General features: G+C 42.7%; 1 protein-coding gene across 9 annotated transcripts in view; it reads right to left on the bottom strand.

The window, feature by feature from the left end:
• ppp3cca (protein phosphatase 3, catalytic subunit, gamma isozyme, a) overlaps positions 1–19,075 on the bottom strand; it is an 80,924-nt gene that overhangs the window by 19,770 nt on the left and 42,079 nt on the right. For all 9 annotated transcript variants that reach the window (XR_016496651.1, XM_021606375.3, XM_021606377.3 and 6 more), the window contains exons 4-5: positions 6,844–6,955; positions 576–721 (exon numbers count right to left, since the gene is read on the bottom strand). Coding sequence is in view for 8 of the 9 variants with exons in the window: in XM_021606375.3 (XP_021462050.1) it covers positions 576–721; positions 6,844–6,955 (258 nt within the window). In the remaining variant the exon portion in view is untranslated. The remainder of the gene's footprint in view (positions 1–575; positions 722–6,843; positions 6,956–19,075) is intronic.

Raw genomic sequence — 19,075 nt, 5'->3', positions numbered from 1 at the left:
GATTGTGCATTCCTGGTGTAACTCGGGCAATTGTTGTTGCCATCCTGTACCTGTCCCACAGGTGTGATGTTCGGATGTACCGATCCTGTGTAGGTGTTGTTACACGTGGCCTGCCACTACGAGGATGATCAGCTGTCCGTCCTGTCTCTCTGTAGCGCCGTCTTAGGCGTCTCACAGTACGGACATTGCAATTTATTGCCCTGGCCACATCTGCAGTCTAAGGCACGTTCACGCAGATGAACAGGGACCCTGGGCAACTTTCATTTGGCGTTTTTCAGAGTCAGTAGAAAGGCCTCTTCAGTGTCCTAAGTTTTCATAACGGTTACCTTAATTTCCTACCGTCTGTAAGCTGCTAGTGTCTTAACGACGTTCCACAGGTGCATGTTCATTAATGGTGTATGGTTCATTGAACAAGCATGGGAAACAGTGTTTAAACCGTTTACAATGAAGATCTATGAAGTTATTTGGATTTTTCCGAATTATCTTTGAAAGACAGGGTCCTGAAAAAGGGCCATTTCTTTTTTTGCTGAGTTTAAATTCATCCAAACTTAGTTTGTAGTCAAACACGGACTTACTTTCCTAATGTCGTCTAGGCAGTTGATTTCTGGTGAGAGCCCACCATGTACACACAGGAACTGTTGGTTGAGGAGAGCAGCGAGCGGCAGGCAGTCAAAGGCTTCCATGCAGGCATCGTACACGCGCTCTGAGTACTTGATCTTACCTAAACATGGAACAGGGGATTCACATAAGATATGGTTCACTATCGCTTTCAGAGCACATCTGCTTGCGCTTGCTAAACTCTTGATTAAATGAGGCAGTACCACTTCAATTGTAACCAAGGTCAAACTAAGCTTCACTACATGCCAGGTTTTTTCTGCATTAATGAAAGTGTAAATATATATATATATTTTTTTAATACATTTTCGGGATTGGAAAACAATTTCAGTGTAAACTTTATGACTAAAATCATATATAAAGTACGTAGAAAAGATAATGGACCTAGATACAGTGTACAAAACATTAGGAACACCTTCCTAATATTATCATTTTTTTGCCTTAAGAACAGCCTCAATTCGTCGAGCATGGACTCTAAGGTGTCGAAAGCGTTCCACGGGGATGCTTGGCCCCGACTCCAATGCTTTCCACAGATGTGTCAAGTTGGCTGGATGCCCTTTGGCTAGTGGACCATTCTTGACACACAAACTCAAACCAGTGAGCCTGAATTCAGGAGTATTTATTTTGTTATAATGTTTAAGTATTGAATTGCAGAAAAAAAATTGCTTTAAAACTGCAACATTTTCTCTCAGCTCCATGGCAAAAATGTGTAAAATTGCAAAAAGTTTGCTTTAAAACACAGAAATGCTCTTCAGCCAAGATGGGGGGCCTCAATAATTGGGGCTGAACATTGCCCCCACTCACGACCTAAGCCACTTTTTGATCCAGAAAAACAATGTATGCCAAAATAACTGCTAGGGAATCATCTCAATTAGCTATACAGTGCCTTGCAAAAGTATTTGGCCCCCTTGAACTTTGCGACCTTTTGCCACATTTCAGGCTTCAAACATAAAGATATAAAACTGTATTTTTTTGTGAAGAATCAACAACAAGTGGGACACAATCATGAAGTGGAACGACATTTATTGGATATTTCAAACTTTTTTAACAAATCAAAAACTGAAAAATTGGGCGTGCAAAATTATTCAGCCCCCTTAAGTTAATACTTTGTAGCGCCACCTTTTGCTGCGATTACAGCTGTAAGTCGCTTGGGGTATGTCTCTATCAGTTTTGCACATCGAGAGACTGAAATTGTTTCCCATTCCTCCTTGCAAAACAGCTCGAGCTCAGTGAGGTTGGATGGAGAGCATTTGTGAACAGCAGTTTTCAGTTCTTTCCACAGATTCTCGATTGGATTCAGGTCTGGACTTTGACTTGGCCATTCTAACACCTGGATATGTTTATTTTTGAACCATTCCATTGTAGATTTTGCTTTATGTTTTGGATCATTGTCTTGTTGGAAGACAAATCTCCGTCCCAGTCTCAGGTCTTTTGCAGACTCCATCAGGTTCTTCCAGAATGGTCCTGTATTTGGCTCCATCCATCTTCCCATCAATTTTAACCATCTTCCCTGTCCCTGCTGAAGAAAAGCAGGCCCAAACCATGATGCTGCCACCACCATGTTTGACAGTGGGGATGGTGTGTTCAGCTGTGTTGCTTTTACGCCAAACATAACGTTTTGCATTGTTGCCAAAAAGTTCAATTTTGGTTTCATCTGACCAGAGCACCTTCTTCCACATGTTTGGTGTGTCTCCCAGGTGGCTTGGGGCAAACTTTAAACAACACTTTTTATGGATATCTTTAAGAAATGGCTTTCTTCTTGCCACTCTTCCATAAAGGCCAGATTTGTGCAATATACGACTGATTGTTGTCCTATGGACAGAGTCTCCCACCTCAGCTGTAGATCTCTGCAGTTCATCCAGAGTGATCATGGGCCTCTTGGCTGCATCTCTGATCAGTCTTCTCCTTGTATGAGCTGAAAGTTTAGAGGGACGGCCAGGTCTTGGTAGATTTGCAGTGGTCTGATACTCCTTCCATTTCAATATTATCGCTTGCACAGTGCTCCTTGGGATGTTTAAAGCTTGGGAAAAAATATTTTTGTATCCAAATCCGGCTTTAAACTTCTTCACAACAGTATATCGGACCTGCCTGGTGTGTTCCTTGTTCTTCATGATGCTCTCAGCGCTTTTAACGGACCTCTGAGACTATCATAGTGCAGGTGCATTTATACGGAGACTTGATTACACACAGGTGGATTGTATTTATCATCATTAGTCATTTAGGTCAACATTGGATCATTCAGAGATCCTCACTGAACTTCTGGAGAGAGTTTGCTGCACTGAAAGTAAAGGGGCTGAATAATTTTGCACGCCCAATTTTTCAGTTTTTGATTTGTTAAAAAAGTTTGAAATATCCAATAAATGTCGTCCACTTCATGATTGTGTCCCACTTGTTGTTGATTCTTCACAAAAAAATACAGTTTTATATCTTTATGTTTGAAGCCTGAAATGTTGCAAAAGGTCACAAAGTTCAAGGGGGCCGAATACTTTCGCAAGGCACTGTAGCCTGGGTTTTCAGAGGGTGTTGTTGCTTTGGTAACCTATATGTTTTCAACCACTAACTCCACAGTTACTAGCTACTCCGCAGGGGATGTTGTGTTCTCCTAGGTGATTGCTTAAGCTTGTTTTACTTCAGGCCTAATAGACAACTCCTATCAGATTGAGTGTAACTTGTCTTTCAAGTTATCGCGCTCCTGAGAAATCAGGAGCGCGATAACTTTTCTTGGGCCCAAAACCACAGCCCGCCTTATAGCATGGAACGTCCGCACCATGTTTGAAACTTCAAAAGACAAGATAACCCATCCACCTGACAGGTGTGGCATATCAATAAACTGAATAAACAACATGATAATTGCACCTTGTGCTAAGGACAATAAAAGGCCACTCCAAAATGTGCAGTTTTGTCACACAACACAATGCCACAGATTGGCATGCTGACTGCAGGAATGTCCACAAGAGCGGTTGCCAGAGAATTGAATGTTAATTTCTTTACCAAAAGTCGCCTCCAACGTCATTTTAGAGAATTTGGTCCAACCCGCCTCACAACCGCAGACCACGTGTAACCACGCCAGCCCAGGACCTTCACATTCGGCTTTCTTGACCTGTGGGATCGTCTGAGACCAGTCACCCGGACAGCCGATGAAACTGAGGAGTATTTCTGTCTGTAATAAAGCCCTTTTGTGGAGAAAAATTTATTCTGATTGGCTGTGCCGGGCTCCCACCCATGGCTGCACCCCTGCCCAGTCGTGTGAAATCCATAGTTAGGACCTAATGAATTTCTTTAAATTGATTTCCCTATATGAACTGTAACTCAGTAAAATCATAGAAATTGTTGCGTTTATATTTTTATTCCGTATAGATGAGAAGGCTGGGCAAAAATCTGCTGAGCGCAAAATCCCCCAGGCTGATTGTGCGAGCACAGCAAGAATACAAGACCATGGACAAAGACGTAAAATGAGTGCTTGAAGGGATAAGAGAGCCTTTGTCCAGGAATTGGCCTGTAAGGCAGAACAAGCTGCAGCAAGAGGAGAACTAAGCACTGTATATAAGATCACAAGACATCTCCGTGGCCAAGCTAGCAACCACACAATGCCAGTCAAAGACCAGGTAAAATGTTAACAACCAAAGAGGAACAAACTGCAAGATGGAGAGGTCCTCAACTGGCCAAAGCCTAATGATCCAGCAGACCCACCACCCTCGGATGAGATTGATGGTATAGACACCGACCCACCAGTTGAAGCAGAGGTCCAAGAAGCCATCAAGGCTATGAAGAGTGGCAAAGCACCAGGGATTCTCTCAGCAGGCTGAGCTACTTAAAGCTGATGACAACACGGTTACCAAGGTGCTGACTGATCTCTTTAGCAAGATCTGGGAGCCACAAGACTGGAGAAAAGGCCTTATCGTCAAACTGCCAAAGATCGGAAACCTCAGCGAATGTGACAACTGGCGAGTTAAAACACTTGTTTCCACCCACAGCAAAATCTTTGGTGGAGATTCCTGCAGTCAGCATGCCAATTGCATGCTCCCTCAAAACTTGAGACATCTGTGGCATTGTGCTGTGTGATCAAACTGCACATTTTAGAGTGGCCTATTGTCCCCAGCACAAGGTGCACCTGTGAAATGATCATGCTGTTTAATCAGCTTCTTGATATGCCACAACTGTCAGGTGGATGGATTATCTTGGCAAAGGAGAAATGCTCACTAACAGGGATGTAAACAAAGTTGTGCGCAACATTTCAGAGATAAGCTTTTTGTGTGTATCTAAAATGTATTTTATTTCAGCTCATGAAACGAACACTACAGGTTGTGTTTATATTTTTGTTCCGCATAAAATGCTTAGTGCTGGACAGGGGCCATTCTCACTGAGAGCTCAAGGAAAGCGAGATAATCTGCGAGTCCCTGGGGTGAGAGAGAGTAGCTAGCATTCAAACGATTCCAAGGTAGGGAAGGGAGAGAGCACGACACTGCACCGCAGTCCCTTCATTTGGCCTTCAGGCTTTGAAGTCAGTTAGCATGGAACTCATGCTTCCTGATATGGTTAACATGTTCAGAGGCCTTTCTAGCAACACAGAAGTTCATTTATCAGTCTTGCAATAGCCTTGCACAAACCCAAAGGCTGAAGAACCAACCAAAACAACAACAGTCAAACAGCAAGTCTCTTTGAAATACTATGGCTAGACAATAGCCAAGCTAATTTAATCTACAGATGTAGCCGATCAAGTGAAAAAGTCATGTATCTCCCCAAGGTGCATAAAGGACCCAGAGATAAACTGTCAGTTACATGAACTCCTGGCAGCGTAAGAAGGACATCCGGAGAGGAGAAATAATAAGGTCCTGACAGATGGGGGTGGACCAGGGCTGCCGTTACAAGACCAGGCTTTAGTAACAACAGACAGACACGGACTGACTGGGCTCAACGGTTAGGCGCAGCCTGTGTCCCAAATGGCACCCGTAGGGCTCGGGTCAGAAGCAGTGCACTACATAAGGAATAGGGTGCCATTTAGAACGCGCAGAGTGTCTTAGACCTGTCACTTCTCAAAATGCCTGAGAAACATACAGGCACACCCACTCTCTCCGGGGGTGTTCGAGGTCAGATTTTTTCAGATGATTCGATCTCACAACACCTGGAGAAACATCCCAGAAACCACATTAACATGATCTAGAAATCTTCGGCTGTGCAGCGTGACTGCTAAACGACGACCTGGAACACCACCTAAATCTAAAGCAGGAGGGGAGCAGTCTATTTTTACAGTATGTTGACTTTCATCCTGAAGAAAAGAGCAACACTTATCAGTGGAGCCATCTGCTGCTTAAGGCTAACTGCCTCTGTCAGCCCAGCGCTTGTCAATTAGTTTAAATGCATGCTAATGAATGCATTCATTATAAACTAATTAGACTGAAGCATCTTTCTTTCCAATAGGTTCTTCCCATTCAAATGCTGTTTGCCAATGTTGTTGCTGCCTCTCCTGTCCTGTCCGCCAACGCAAGGTTTGTTTCTTTGATGAGGTTTGCATACTAATGCCTAACACCTGTGCCGCCACTTGAATGCACAGCGATAAGTGTTCACTCACACATACCCATACTCGTGCACAAACACACACACCTTGTGGGTGTGGCAGCTCTCTTTCATTGTGTGTAACGGTCTGAATAACGTCATCTGCATGGCTGGCTGCTCTCCATGCCTCAGCAGCTCGCCGTCTGGCTGCACCGTGAAGAGGAGACATGGTCTCTATGCACGATGGATAAAGACACCTGAACAATGAGATGTTCCTATTGGGAACTGTGGCAGACAGGCTTCCTGATCCTGATGTGTCAGAGTAGAGGGAGGCTGTTCAATCACGGAGACAGCCACCAGGCACAGGCAGGGAGGGGTCTGTCTCTTTGTGCCTGTGTGCCTGCGTGTGTCTGTCTGTCTCTGTGAATGACTCCGTCTCTCTGTCTGAATGTCTGTTTATCTCTTGGTTTGTCTCTGTCTGTCACTGAACGGTTGCTAAGCTCACCAGCCACAAATAATACTGTACTATAATAAGAACATCAATAAGCCACAGAGCTAGGGGGAAGAATGTCCCCTTCAAGTATGTACTTCATGTCTGTTTGCAGAGTAGGGCCAAGTCTGCTTCTCTAGGTTGCAGAGGGCCTTTGATCTCTAAGTAGTACCCTATGGTGTTGCATCACATTAGGCTTGCCCTCATTGGTGTGACATATCATGCTGCAGTGACAGTATACTTACATTCCTGTTTGAAGGTGAAGTACTCTGTGAGGTGCCGGCACTCATGGTTCCCTCGCAGGAGGAAGAGTGTGGTCGGGTGATTGATCTTGAGTGACCAGAGGTACAGCACACACTGTGAGAGGAGAGAGCGAGTGAGGGACACAAGGCAACCAGGACATGAAAGTCAAGCACACAACCCAAACATAGATCCTGAATGCCCAACATGAATTATAAATCACAAATCTCTACACAAAATAAACGTTTACATTCGGTTGAGGCTGAGAAGGTCAGAAAACACAAAATGATAGAAGAACCACAGGACCAGGCCCCTCAGATTGTAAGGACGAGGAGAATTGTCAACTGCAACAGGTAGTTTAAAACGGATACGCTCCAGCCAAAAGGTTTGCCTACACCTCTTCAACCAACCAGATGGCCTGTGTCTACAGTACAGTGCAAAAATAAAAACAATAAAACAGGGCATTAAAACTGGGGTCGTATCCACAAAGTGCCTCAGAGTAGAAATCGGTTGTAAGTGCTGAGAATAAAGACTTTACACCTATCCTTATGGGTAAAAATAAAAGCTATACATTTAGCCTCTTTAGTCATAAGAGCCCCATCTAGGCGACAGATACTGTATTTAGGACACCTCATGAGCAGTGTGCCACACGCAATTGCATTGGAGTTGTTAAAGGGACAATTTTTATCTCAATATAGAATAATTAGTGCCTTAGTGTTCTTTTTTAAATTGTTAAAATGGTTAAAAATAGCTTCTTAGCAAAGAACAATTTCTTAAGGAAGAATTTTGCTACAAGCGGGAAGAGGACTCCTGCGGGTTCTCATTTGGTTGTTATCAGTTGTGTACAGGCAACTGTCTCGTGAGCGCTGAGCAGCAGCCAAAACGAGCAGTTGCTAGGCTACTCACACGCAGAGCGCCTGTATCGCATTAGTGGAAACAAAGACTTCTCAGGGAATATCTTCCGGTTGTGACTATAAGAAGTGACTTTTCGTAGCAGGTTAGGAGAATTAACGTGGTAGGTTGGGATAATTAGGTTAAGATTAGGAAAAGGTTAGGGTTAGCTAAAAATGTTGAAAGTATCTAGCTACAACCAGGCTGCGTATAAAAGTTTGCATGGGTCGGAAGTGATTTTTATCGGGATGGGACAGACAAGTATGCGAAAAAGTTTGACAGGACAAGATGGACAATAATTAATTTTCACTCCTGTGTCAACCTCAGAGTGGTCTGAGTGATGGGCCTAATTGGACAAGCCTAATGAGAGGGAAATGTAACCAGGAAACTCTGATATTGGCAGAGGTTTGAAACTCTTTGTTATTGGTATATTAACTTATACCGCCTGGTGATGTCGCCAGACAGGCCAAAACTCCATCCCACCAAAACAGGCTGAAATTTCAGTTATTTTCAAACAGCTCTTACACTAAAACGGCATTATCATAATTTGTACAATTTCACTGAATTATTCCAACCTCAGTGTGGAAATGTACACAGAGTACACCAAACATTAGGAACACCTTCCTAATATTGAGTCGCGCACCTTTTGCCCTCAGAAGAGCCCTTAATTCATCAAGGCATGGACTCTACAAGGTGTCGAAAGCATTCCACAGGGATGCTGGCCCATGTTGACTCTAATGCTTCCCACAGTTGTGTCAAGTTGGCTGGATGTCCTTTGGGTGGTGAACCATTCTTGATACACACATGAAAAACAGTTGAATGTGAGAAAACATGCAGCCTTGCAGATCTTGACACAAACAGGTGCACCTACTACCATACCCCGTTCAAAGGCACTTCAATATTTTGTCTTGCCCATTCACCCTCTCAATGGCACACAATCCATGTCTCAATTCTTACAAGGCTTAAAAATCCTTAATGAACCTGTCTCTTCCCCTTCATCTACACTGATTGAAGTCTATTTTAACAAGAGACATCAATAAGGGATCATAGCTTTCACCTGGACTCACCTGGTCAGTCTGTCTCATTCTTAATGTTATGTATACACAATGTATATAAAACTAAAGGTAAATCACATTTTGACTGCACTGGGCCTTTAAAATAATGTTTTGATATATCCATATATGATCAAGCCATAAATAATCTAAATCTACATGCAACAGTATCGCTTGCACTTTAACAACGATTTCACGAGGCCTATTTCACATTATATGCAAAGTCAAAATTCTGCTTTTAACAACCATCAGAATAGGTTAAACAGAAAGTTATTCCAACATACTGTATTTGTCAATTGTTAAGAGTAGGCAAAGTGATTATGTCAGGTGAAAATTATATAAAATGTTTAAAGGGCCAGTGCTGTCGAAAACATGATTTTCATGCGTTTTAAATATATTTCCACACTATGAGGTTGGACTAGTACTGTGAAATTATGAAAATTATGATAATGCCCTTTTAGTGTAAGAACTGTTTATTTGAAAAGACTGCCTGAAACAGCAGCCTGTTTTGGTGGGATGGAGTTTTGGCCTGCTAGTGACATCACCAGGCGGTAAAATGAGTTAATAGACCGATATGAAAGAGTTCCAAATCGCTCTGCCAATAACAGCTAGTTTCCCGCTCCCCACCCAGACCACTACCAGACAGTCCTAACAACATTTTTGCTTGAGAAATTTGTCTTCGCTAAGAAGCAATTTTTGTTTATTTTTTACCATTTCAATTGAAAACAAATCACAGTAAGGTACTTCATTGTTACCCAAAAATGATTTGATATTGAGATAAAAACAACTGCATTGGACCTTTAACCATTGCAAAATTTGATGTAGTCACATTTACTGTGGTTGTCTGAAGCGTGCTATAGAGTTCCCAGCTGGCGATGCCTCATCACAATTTGTTATTCCCCATAATTTGAAACAATGCCAATGAGCATCATCACAATCTTTCCTTTGCCTCAAACTACAGTGACTACCACCTGAGATACACTTTTATGAGTTGATTTTAGTCCTGGCTCAGAGTTTGTCTGGGCAGTGTCTTATTAACATCGTCCTAAAATCTACTCGGGAAATGATTTTTTTTGTCAAAACAGGTTAACAGGATTCAAAGGACCTTTTTTGCGCTGATTTGTGGCTACGGGCCCAGGTCTCCTCTGAAAAGCAACAACAGACTAGTCATTCTCTCCCCGTTTAGGGCTTTCAATGAGAGAGGATAAAAAAACACCAGATTCAATCAAATTTAATTCACCCTCAGACACTCTTTGATGCAGTACCCAAATAGAGTTCGGGCCGCATTTAATGTGTGACGACAATATGAAAAGCGGGCTACATTTACAATCCAAATGAGATTGCTTCCCCTTCCACTTTCCAGCCTCAGACGACAGACAAACAAGGTAGCAGCACTCATTAGTCTCCACTTGGCTTGCCACTCTCAGTCTCCCTCTATCTCAGCCCCCTCACTCTTCATCCTCTACTTTAAAATACAGCCAGGCAGGAACACAACCAGAGCCCTACATTAAGTCCCTAGAACAGGATGCCAAGGCAACCAAGGCCAGCAGGTGTCCATTCAAATAATACACAATAGAGAAGTGGGCATTGCGCTACCCATAATTCCAGAGTTTCTAGGAAGGATGGGGTGTTCCGAAGCGGAGAAGCGCAGGTAGGGACTTGGGATTGTTTGTGTCATCATCATGCCAACTCCTTGTCATTCTTTGGCATGTCAAACATCGGTTAACTATGACTAGGGGACTGGTTGACCATGGGGAGAGGTTCAAGCCAGGGAGGGAGCCAGGGTGAGGAGAGGGGCAGTTTAGAGTCAGTGAAAGGACCTCTAGTCTGAGTGAGGGGCTTTGAGTGGAGTGCCTCAGGCTGAAGGGCGATTTAATGAGTCTCTCCCCCCCTCTCTCTCCCTCCCTTCCTGCCTGCCTGCCTGCCTGCGTGCGTTGAGCGGGGGAGGCAGACAAAGGCAGCAGAACAGCACGTTGTGTGTCAGACACAAGTGGCTGCTACCTCCCTCACCTCGAAACACACACACTTCACTTCAGACAGCAGTGTGCTGCCTGGTGGTGGCTGGAGGCTGGGAGAGGTCTATAGGTTAGAGCACTTTCCTGCATCAAAGAGGGAGAAAGGAATGAGGAGGCGGTGATGCAAAGGAGGGCACACAGGAGAATCAAAATGGATGGCTCACACGTACTCAATTTAGACCGAGCAAATGTCTGGCCTGAAAATGGTAAAGCTACCTACCTTCTACGAAAGGATAAGGTCAGTCTTTCCATTCTTGGCCTTCATATGGAACTAGAACACAGGTTTCTGAGCCCATTTCCACGAAATCAAAATCAATCTGGGTGTACATATACCAACAAGTGCCTTAACAGGGCGTCGGGGCACCACGAGCTAGAACAGCTTCAATGCACCTTGGCATAGATTCTACAAGTGTCTTGAACTCCGTGCGACACCATTCTTCCATGAGAAATTCCATCATTTGGTGTTTGGTTGATGGAAAATGATGTCTCAGGCTCCGCTCCAGAATCGCCTGTGTGTTTAATTGGGTTGAGATCTGGTGACAGACGGCCATGGCATACGGTTTCCATCATTTTCACACTCATCAAACCATTCAGTGACCATTCATGCCCTGTGGATGGGGGCATTGTCATCCTATGGGGGCATAGCCTGGTAGCCAAAATAATGACTAAGCATGATGGGATGTTAACTGCTTAATTAACTCAGGAATCACACCTGTATGGAAGGACCTGCTTCCAATATACTTTGTATCCTTTATTTACTCAAGTATCCATTATTCTGGAAATTACATGTAGAGCTCACCATGTGTCTCCCTATTCCATATGTAGTGCACTAATTTTGACCAGAGCCCTATGAGCCCTGGTCAAAAGTAGTGCACTACATAGGGGAAAAGGGTGTCATTTGGAACGCATCCACCCATAAATCCAGTGAGTTATGCTGTGGTCCACCTCTGGCCCATGTCCAATGGTAGATCTCATTACTGGCCTAGTCAACACACTGGTTTAATTTACGCAGCACATCAAAGAGAGCTTTGCTTTGCCAGTCCTTCTAGGAGGGCAAGGCACTGGCAGTACCCTCCTCCTTACCCCTAGACTAAAGCACAGCCGGTAATCATATTAGCAGATATTTGATGTGTAACAGAAAGCACATGGAGTCATTTCATTCTTGTCATTTTAACCAGGATATTCAACTAAGTAACACTTGCCACTGTTAGGGCCCTAGAAAATCTGTGTTGCAGAGAACGTGGACAGAATCAAGACATTAAAACTGAATTTTAATTAACACATTTTCCCCAAGTTTATCATAAGACATGAACAAAATACATCGTATTTTACTTCAACTTTGTGAAGAGGCAACAGCACAGGAATGCCCCAGTCTGTTTGTCTACTACTTTGTGTAGCCTATAGCGATGATGCTAATTTAATGACAATCGTCTTCTGGTAAAAGGTTCCCAAAAACATTCTCAATTAAATGATAACTACAAAGTAGCCTACCTGGCAGAATGATTTCATGATTATTTGCATCAATCCAGTGGCCATTTGTTTTGCAAACTCTGCAATCACAAGCGCTACAGAAACACTGCTAACCAAACAGTCTCTGGCTGGTGCTCAGTTGCATTAAAGGTTAACAACACCTAAAATAAAACAAATGTCAGATTTTTCACAGACCTCAAAAGTAGTCTCCTGATGTGGTTTAAGCATTGTTGTGGACTTGAAAATCCACTTTTGTTGTTTTTCTATTAAAGTGTGATTTTGGGAAAAACAGAACGAAGTCGGCAAAATAAAATAGATTTTAATAGGGCCTCACACTGTTTTCCTGGGAGTAAAGTGAAAATCAAGTGAACGCCAAACGACGGAGGCTTGACTACACAATAAGCGTTTCAAAAACTTTTTGGTGAGTGAAATGAGCCTTGATTTTTACAGGCACATAACTCCATTGTGCTTCCAGAGGGGTCATTGATGGACATTAGCCTACCTATTTCCTGTGAGTCCTGTCTGGTTATGAGGGGAAGAGAGCATTTAATCTAGAATAGCTGATCAATGGCCCAGGAGTCACCCGTCATTCCCTATGCTCTTTCACCGACACCTTTTCATCTGTGACATTTCACCTACCGCCTCCCATCAAAAGCCCCCCAGAACCACAGACAAAGCAGGTCGATGCTTAGCCCAGTTAGCCGTCCAGGCCCTATGGCCCTGTTGACTCTTCCATTCAACCCCCCTCAGCCCTATAGCCCCGTCGACTCTTCCATTCAACACCCACAGGTCATAACTCAGCCAGCCCAGTTCTGCACCCTGAGGACTAGTCAAACTCTGCAGAATTTTGTATTCGATACCAGGTTTAGTATCACGATACTCAATACCATTACAATACTCAAAACGAAAAAAAGCAGGCTTATTAGACAAAGTTACAGAATGGTGCTTGAGCCAGACAGATCTTTTGCGTTGAATATCATTACATTTGAAATTTATAGTCAATATGACTGTTTACCAATCTAACTACATAATGGTAATCACTTATTTGAATAGTACATCTCTAATGATAAACTCAGTAAATCAAGCTGTAGGCCAGCCTAGGCCTATTCACAATAGAGGTGTGAGTACATGTAGTGAGGTATTGAGCTCATTTTGGCTGATTTCATGGGCTATAGATGAAACACAATCTGTTTTCTTTCCATTTGGGACTTATTTATTGTACTGATCAACAATATTTGCATAGAAGAAGCAATCTCTTATTTTATGAAAGTGTCTCATTCACACATGCAGTCAGTAGAGACGCGAGGCGGGGGAGACTAAGTGAATGAATAAAGTTTTTGGTGACAATCTTTAAAAATCGGCAATATTTTGCTGATACTAGGGTAGTGAATTGATGTTAGCTTCAGCTATATGCAAGCAAGGAAAGTTAGCCTACAAAGCTGGATGCTACCTGTATCTTCTTGCATTAAGTGTTCTAGCCTGTAATGGATATGCTTGTGTGAACAGTAATTCCGTAATTAAAAAGAAAATAACTAAAAACACAGCGTTACATTATGCTGCAGTTAACACACTTGAATAAGTGTTGAATGTGAATCAGCCCAGACTCCCAGTGAGTGCAGTGGTTCATCAGGACAGGCTAGAGCTAGCAACGACTAAGAGGAGCAGGCACGGTGCACTCGCTAGGATTGAATACTTTCCCGGTGTTTTACAAATGTTCCACCTGACAATAAATCACTTTTCTCCCGGGTAACCCTCTATTCCTGCCAAAACCCGAAGTGTAATTCTAAAGCATATAAATAGGCCTGTCTGGATTTGATTAGAGCTTTGATAGAAAATGCATGCCTGATGTTAACTGAGCCTGATGAGCCATACAATAAATACATTTTATGAGCCCTATATTAAAATAAATTTACATTTAGCATCTTTATTTTTCACTATTTTCTACATAGTAGAATAATAGTGAAGACATCAAAACCATGAAATAACATATGGAATTATGTAGTAACCAAAAAAGTGTTAAACAATTCAAAATATATATTATATTTGGGATTCTTCAAATAGCCACCCTTTGCCTTGATGACAGCTTGGCATTCTCTCAACCAGCTTCATGAGGTAGTAACCTGTAATGCATTTCAATTCGAAAGGTGTGCTTTCTTCAATTTGTATTTGTGTAATTTCTTTCCTTCTTAATGCATTTGAGCCAATCAGTTGTGTTGTGACAAGGTGGGGGGGTATATAGAAGATAAAACTATTTGGTAAAATACCAAGTCCATATTATGGCAAGAACAGCTCAAATAAGCAAAGAGAAACAACAGTCCATCATTACTTTAAGATACGAAGGTCAGTCAATATGTAACCCTTGAAGAACTTTGAACGTTTCTTCAAGTGCAGTCGCAAAAACCATCAAGTGCTATGATGAAACTGGCTCTCATGAGGACCACCACAGGAATGGTCGACCCGGAGTTACCTCTGCTGCAGAAGATCAGTTCATTAGAGCTACCAGCCTGAGAAATTGCAGCCCAAATAAATGCTTCACTGAGTTCAAGTAACAGACATCTCAACATCAACTGTTCAGAGGAGACAGTGTGAATCAGGCCTTCATGGTCGAATTGCTGCAAAGAAACCACTACTAAAAGGACACCAATAATAATAAGAGACTTTCTTGGGCCAAGAAACACAAGCAATGGATGTTAGACCGGTGGAAATCTGTCCTTTCCAAATTGGCGACTTTTGGTTTCAACCGCCGTTTGTCTATGTGAGACGCGGTGTGGGTGAATGGATGATCTCTGCATGTGTATTTCCCACTGTAAAGCATGGAGGTGGTGGTGTTATGGTGTGGGGGTGCTTTGCTGGTAAAACTGTCTGTGATTTATTTAGAATTCAAAGTGCACTTAAACAGCATGGCTACCACAGCATTTTGCAGGAATATCCCTGCAGAATCTGGTTTGGGCTTAGTGGGACTATCATTTGTTTTTCAACAGGACAATGAGCCAACACACCTCCAGGCTGTGTAAAGGCTATTTTACCAAGATGGAGAATGATGGAGTGCTGCATCAGATGACCTGGCCTCCACAATCCCCCAGCCTCAACCAAGTGGAGATGATTCGGGATGAGTCGGACCGCAAAGTGAAGGAAAAGCAGTGCTCCGCACTGGTGGGAACTCCTTCAAGACTGTTGGAAAATCATTCCAGATGAAGCTGGTTGAGAGAATGCGAAGCATGTGCAAAGCTGTCATCAAGGCAAAGGGTGGCTATTTGAAGAATCTCAAATATAAAATATATTTGTTTGTTTAACACTTTTTCAGTTACTACATGATTCCATGAGTGTCATTTCATAGTTCATGTCTTCACTATTATTCGACAATGTAGAAAATTGTAAAAAAATTAAGAAAAACCTTTGAATAAGTAGGTATTTAAAACTTTTGACCAGTAGTGTATGATATAGGCTATTTAACATTACACACAACAGAAAAACAGAAAAGTCCATAGATGTAGCTTGATATACAGTTGTGGCCAAAAGTTGAGAATGACACAAATATTCATTTTCACAAAGTCTGCTGCCTCAGTTTGTATGATGGCAATTTGCAGATACTCCAGAATGTTATGAAAAGTGATCAGATTTATTGCAATTAATTGCAAAGTCCCTCTTTGCCATGCAAATGAACTGAATCCCCCAAAAACATTTCCACTGCATTTAAGCCCTGCCACAAAAGGACCAGTTGACATCATGTCAGTGATTCTCTCGTTAACATAGGTGTGAGTGTTGATGAGGACAAGGCTGGAGATCACTCCGTCATGCTGAATGAGTTCGAATAACAGACTGGAAGCTTCAAAAGGAGGGTGGTGCTTGGAATCATTGTTATTCCTCTGTCAACCACGGTTACCTGCAAGGAAACACGTGCCATCATCCTTGCATTGCACAAAAAGGGTTTCACAGGCAAGGATATTGCTGCCAGTAAGATTGCACTGAAATCAACCATTTATCGGATCATCAAGAACTTCAAGGAGAGCGGTTCAATTGTTGTGAAGAAGGCTTCAGGGCACCCAAGAAAGTCCAGCAAGCACCAGGACCGTCTGAAGTTGATTCAGCTGTGGTATTGGGGCACCACCAGTACAGAGCTTGCTCAGGAATGGCAGCAGGCAGGTGTGAGTGCATCTGCACGCAAAGTGAGGTGAAGACTTTTGGAGGATGGCCTGGTGTCAAGAAGGGGAGCAAAGAAGCCACTTCTCCCCATGAAAAACATCAGGGACAGACTGATATTCTGCAAAAGGTACAGGGATTGGACTGCTGAGGACTGGGGTAAAGACATTTTCCCTGATGAATCCCCTTTCCGATTGTTTGGGGCATCCGGAAAAAAGCTTGTCCGGAGAAGACAAGGTGAGCACTAGCATCAGTCCTGTGTCATGCCAACAGTAAAGCATCCTGAGACCATTCATGTGTGGGGTTGCTTCTCAGCCAAGGGAGTGAGCTCACCCACAATATTGTCTAAGAAGACAGCCATGAATAAAGAATGGTACCAACACATCCTCCGAGAGCAACTTCTCCCAACCATCCAGGAACAGTTTGGTGATGAACAATGCCGTCTCCAGCATTATGGAGCACCTTGCCATAATGCAGAAGTGATAACTAAGTGGCTCGTGGAACAAAACATTGATATTTTGGGTCCATGGCTAGGAAACTTCCCAGACCTTAATCCCATTGAGAACTTGTTGTCAATCCTTAAGAGGCGGGTGGACAAACAAAACCCCACAAATTCTGACAAACTCCAAGCATGGATTATGCAATAATGGGCTGCCATCAGTCATGTGGCCCAGAAGTTAATTGACAGCATGCCAGGGCGGATTGCAGAGGTCTTGAAAAAGAAGGGTCAACACTGCAAATATTGACTCCTTGCATCAACTTCATGTAAATTGTCAATAAAAGCCTTTGACACTTATGAAATGCTTGTAATTATACTTCAGTATTCCATAGTAACATCTGACAAAAATATCTAGACACTGAAGCAAACTTTGTGGAAATGTATATTTGTGTCATTCTCCAAACTTTTGGCCACGACTGTATACTCTCTTGGGTAAATGGATTATATTAGCTGTAGTAGGCTAATATTTTGAGCGTGAACTATATTATACTGCATTATATGGACTGGAATTACGCACATTGTTCAAACCATTCGAAAACTAGGAGAGAACATGGGATTCTGGTGCAGCACATGGCCTTCAAAGGTATAGGCCAACGAATTTGATTGAAAAGGGCCTATTTGTCTAATTAGTAGGCTGAGTAACCGAGTGGCGCACCGGTCTAAGGCACTGCATCTCAGTGATAGAGGCAACACTACAACAGACCCTGGTTCAATTCCAGGCTGTATCACAACCGGCCGTGATTGGGAGTCCCATAGGGCGGTGCACAATTGGCCCAACTGGGTTTGGCCGTCATTGTAAATAAGAATTTGTTCTTAACCGACTTGCCTTGTTAAATAAAAAGGTTAAATCAAATAAAAAATGTTTTAATAATATTTCCCCTAATGTTCTTAGTAGGCTCTTTTGCTCTTTATTGTTGCTTAATTCCTTCCTCTCTTTCAACAGTTAAATGAAATAAGTTTTGTTGTCCTGATCTTCATCATTCTAATGACATCCTTAATTATTATAGGACTAGAATCAGATGCATAAGTCTTTCCCTTCTCATGAAGATTGAATGGTTATGGGTCTGAAATTATAACTGCTTTTGCCTTTCTCCATCACGTGTTCACTCTTTCAAACTACCAGTGATTTCTAGTGGCTGCTGTATTTAACATTAAACAAACGAGCTTGTGTACCTGAGTCTATTGGTATAAGAAATGCTAAAACATTATGTCCAACAAGGTCTAGCTTTTCCTGCATGGGACTTGATGTTAATGACAAGATGGCACCAATAGAGATGGCAGCTTCGCTTCTAGTCCTTAGTAAACTGTGCAGTTTTTTTTTATAAATGTATTATTCCTTACATTGTTAGCCCAGAAAACCTTAAGTGTTTTTACATACAGCCGGGAAGAACTATTGGATATCAGAGAGACGTCAACTTAACAGCACAACGATCAAGAACACGACTTTCCCAAAGCGGATCCTTTGTCTGCACCGCCCAGGGCATTTGAACTGATTCCAGAGGCCGACCCAAAACAACACCGCCGGAGGAGGGCGTGCCGGAGCGGTCTTCTAGTGAGGCTTCCAAGTATATTACTAATTGCTCATTTCCAGTCCCTAGTTAACAAAGTCGACGAAATCAAGGCAAGAGTTGCTTTCCAAAGAGATATCCGGGATTGTAACATACTCCGTTTCACGGCAACATGGCTAGCTGAGGACATGCTATCGGAGTCCATACAGCCAAAAGGATTTTCAGTGCATCGCACCGACAGGAATAATTATCTCTCCGGTAAGAAGGGCGGGATGTATGTTTCATGATTAACGAGTCATGGTGTAATTATAACAACATACAGGAACTCAAGTCCTTTTGTTCAATCATATGCCGACTTTATTATCTGCCAAGAGAACTCTCCTCGGTTATCACAGCCGCGTACATCCACCCACAAGCGGAAACCAAGACGGCCATCAAGGAACTTCACTGGACTTTATGCAAACTGGAAACCATATATCCTGAGGCTGCATTTATTGTAACATGCTCGACCATTGCTACTCTAACTTCTGTGATGCATACAATGTCCTCCCCTGCCCTCCTTTTGGCAAATCTGACCATGACTCCATTCTGTTGCTCCCCTCCTAAAGGCAGAAACTAAAACAGGAAGCATCCGTGCTTAAGTCTATCTAACGCTGGTCTGA

Source organism: Oncorhynchus mykiss, chromosome 6 (genome assembly GCF_057628025.1).
Source record: "Oncorhynchus mykiss isolate SJ-2025 chromosome 6, ASM5762802v1, whole genome shotgun sequence".
In the NCBI taxonomy this organism is placed as follows: Eukaryota; Metazoa; Chordata; class Actinopteri; order Salmoniformes; family Salmonidae; genus Oncorhynchus; species Oncorhynchus mykiss.
This window is presented reverse-complemented; position numbering and strand designations above follow the sequence as displayed.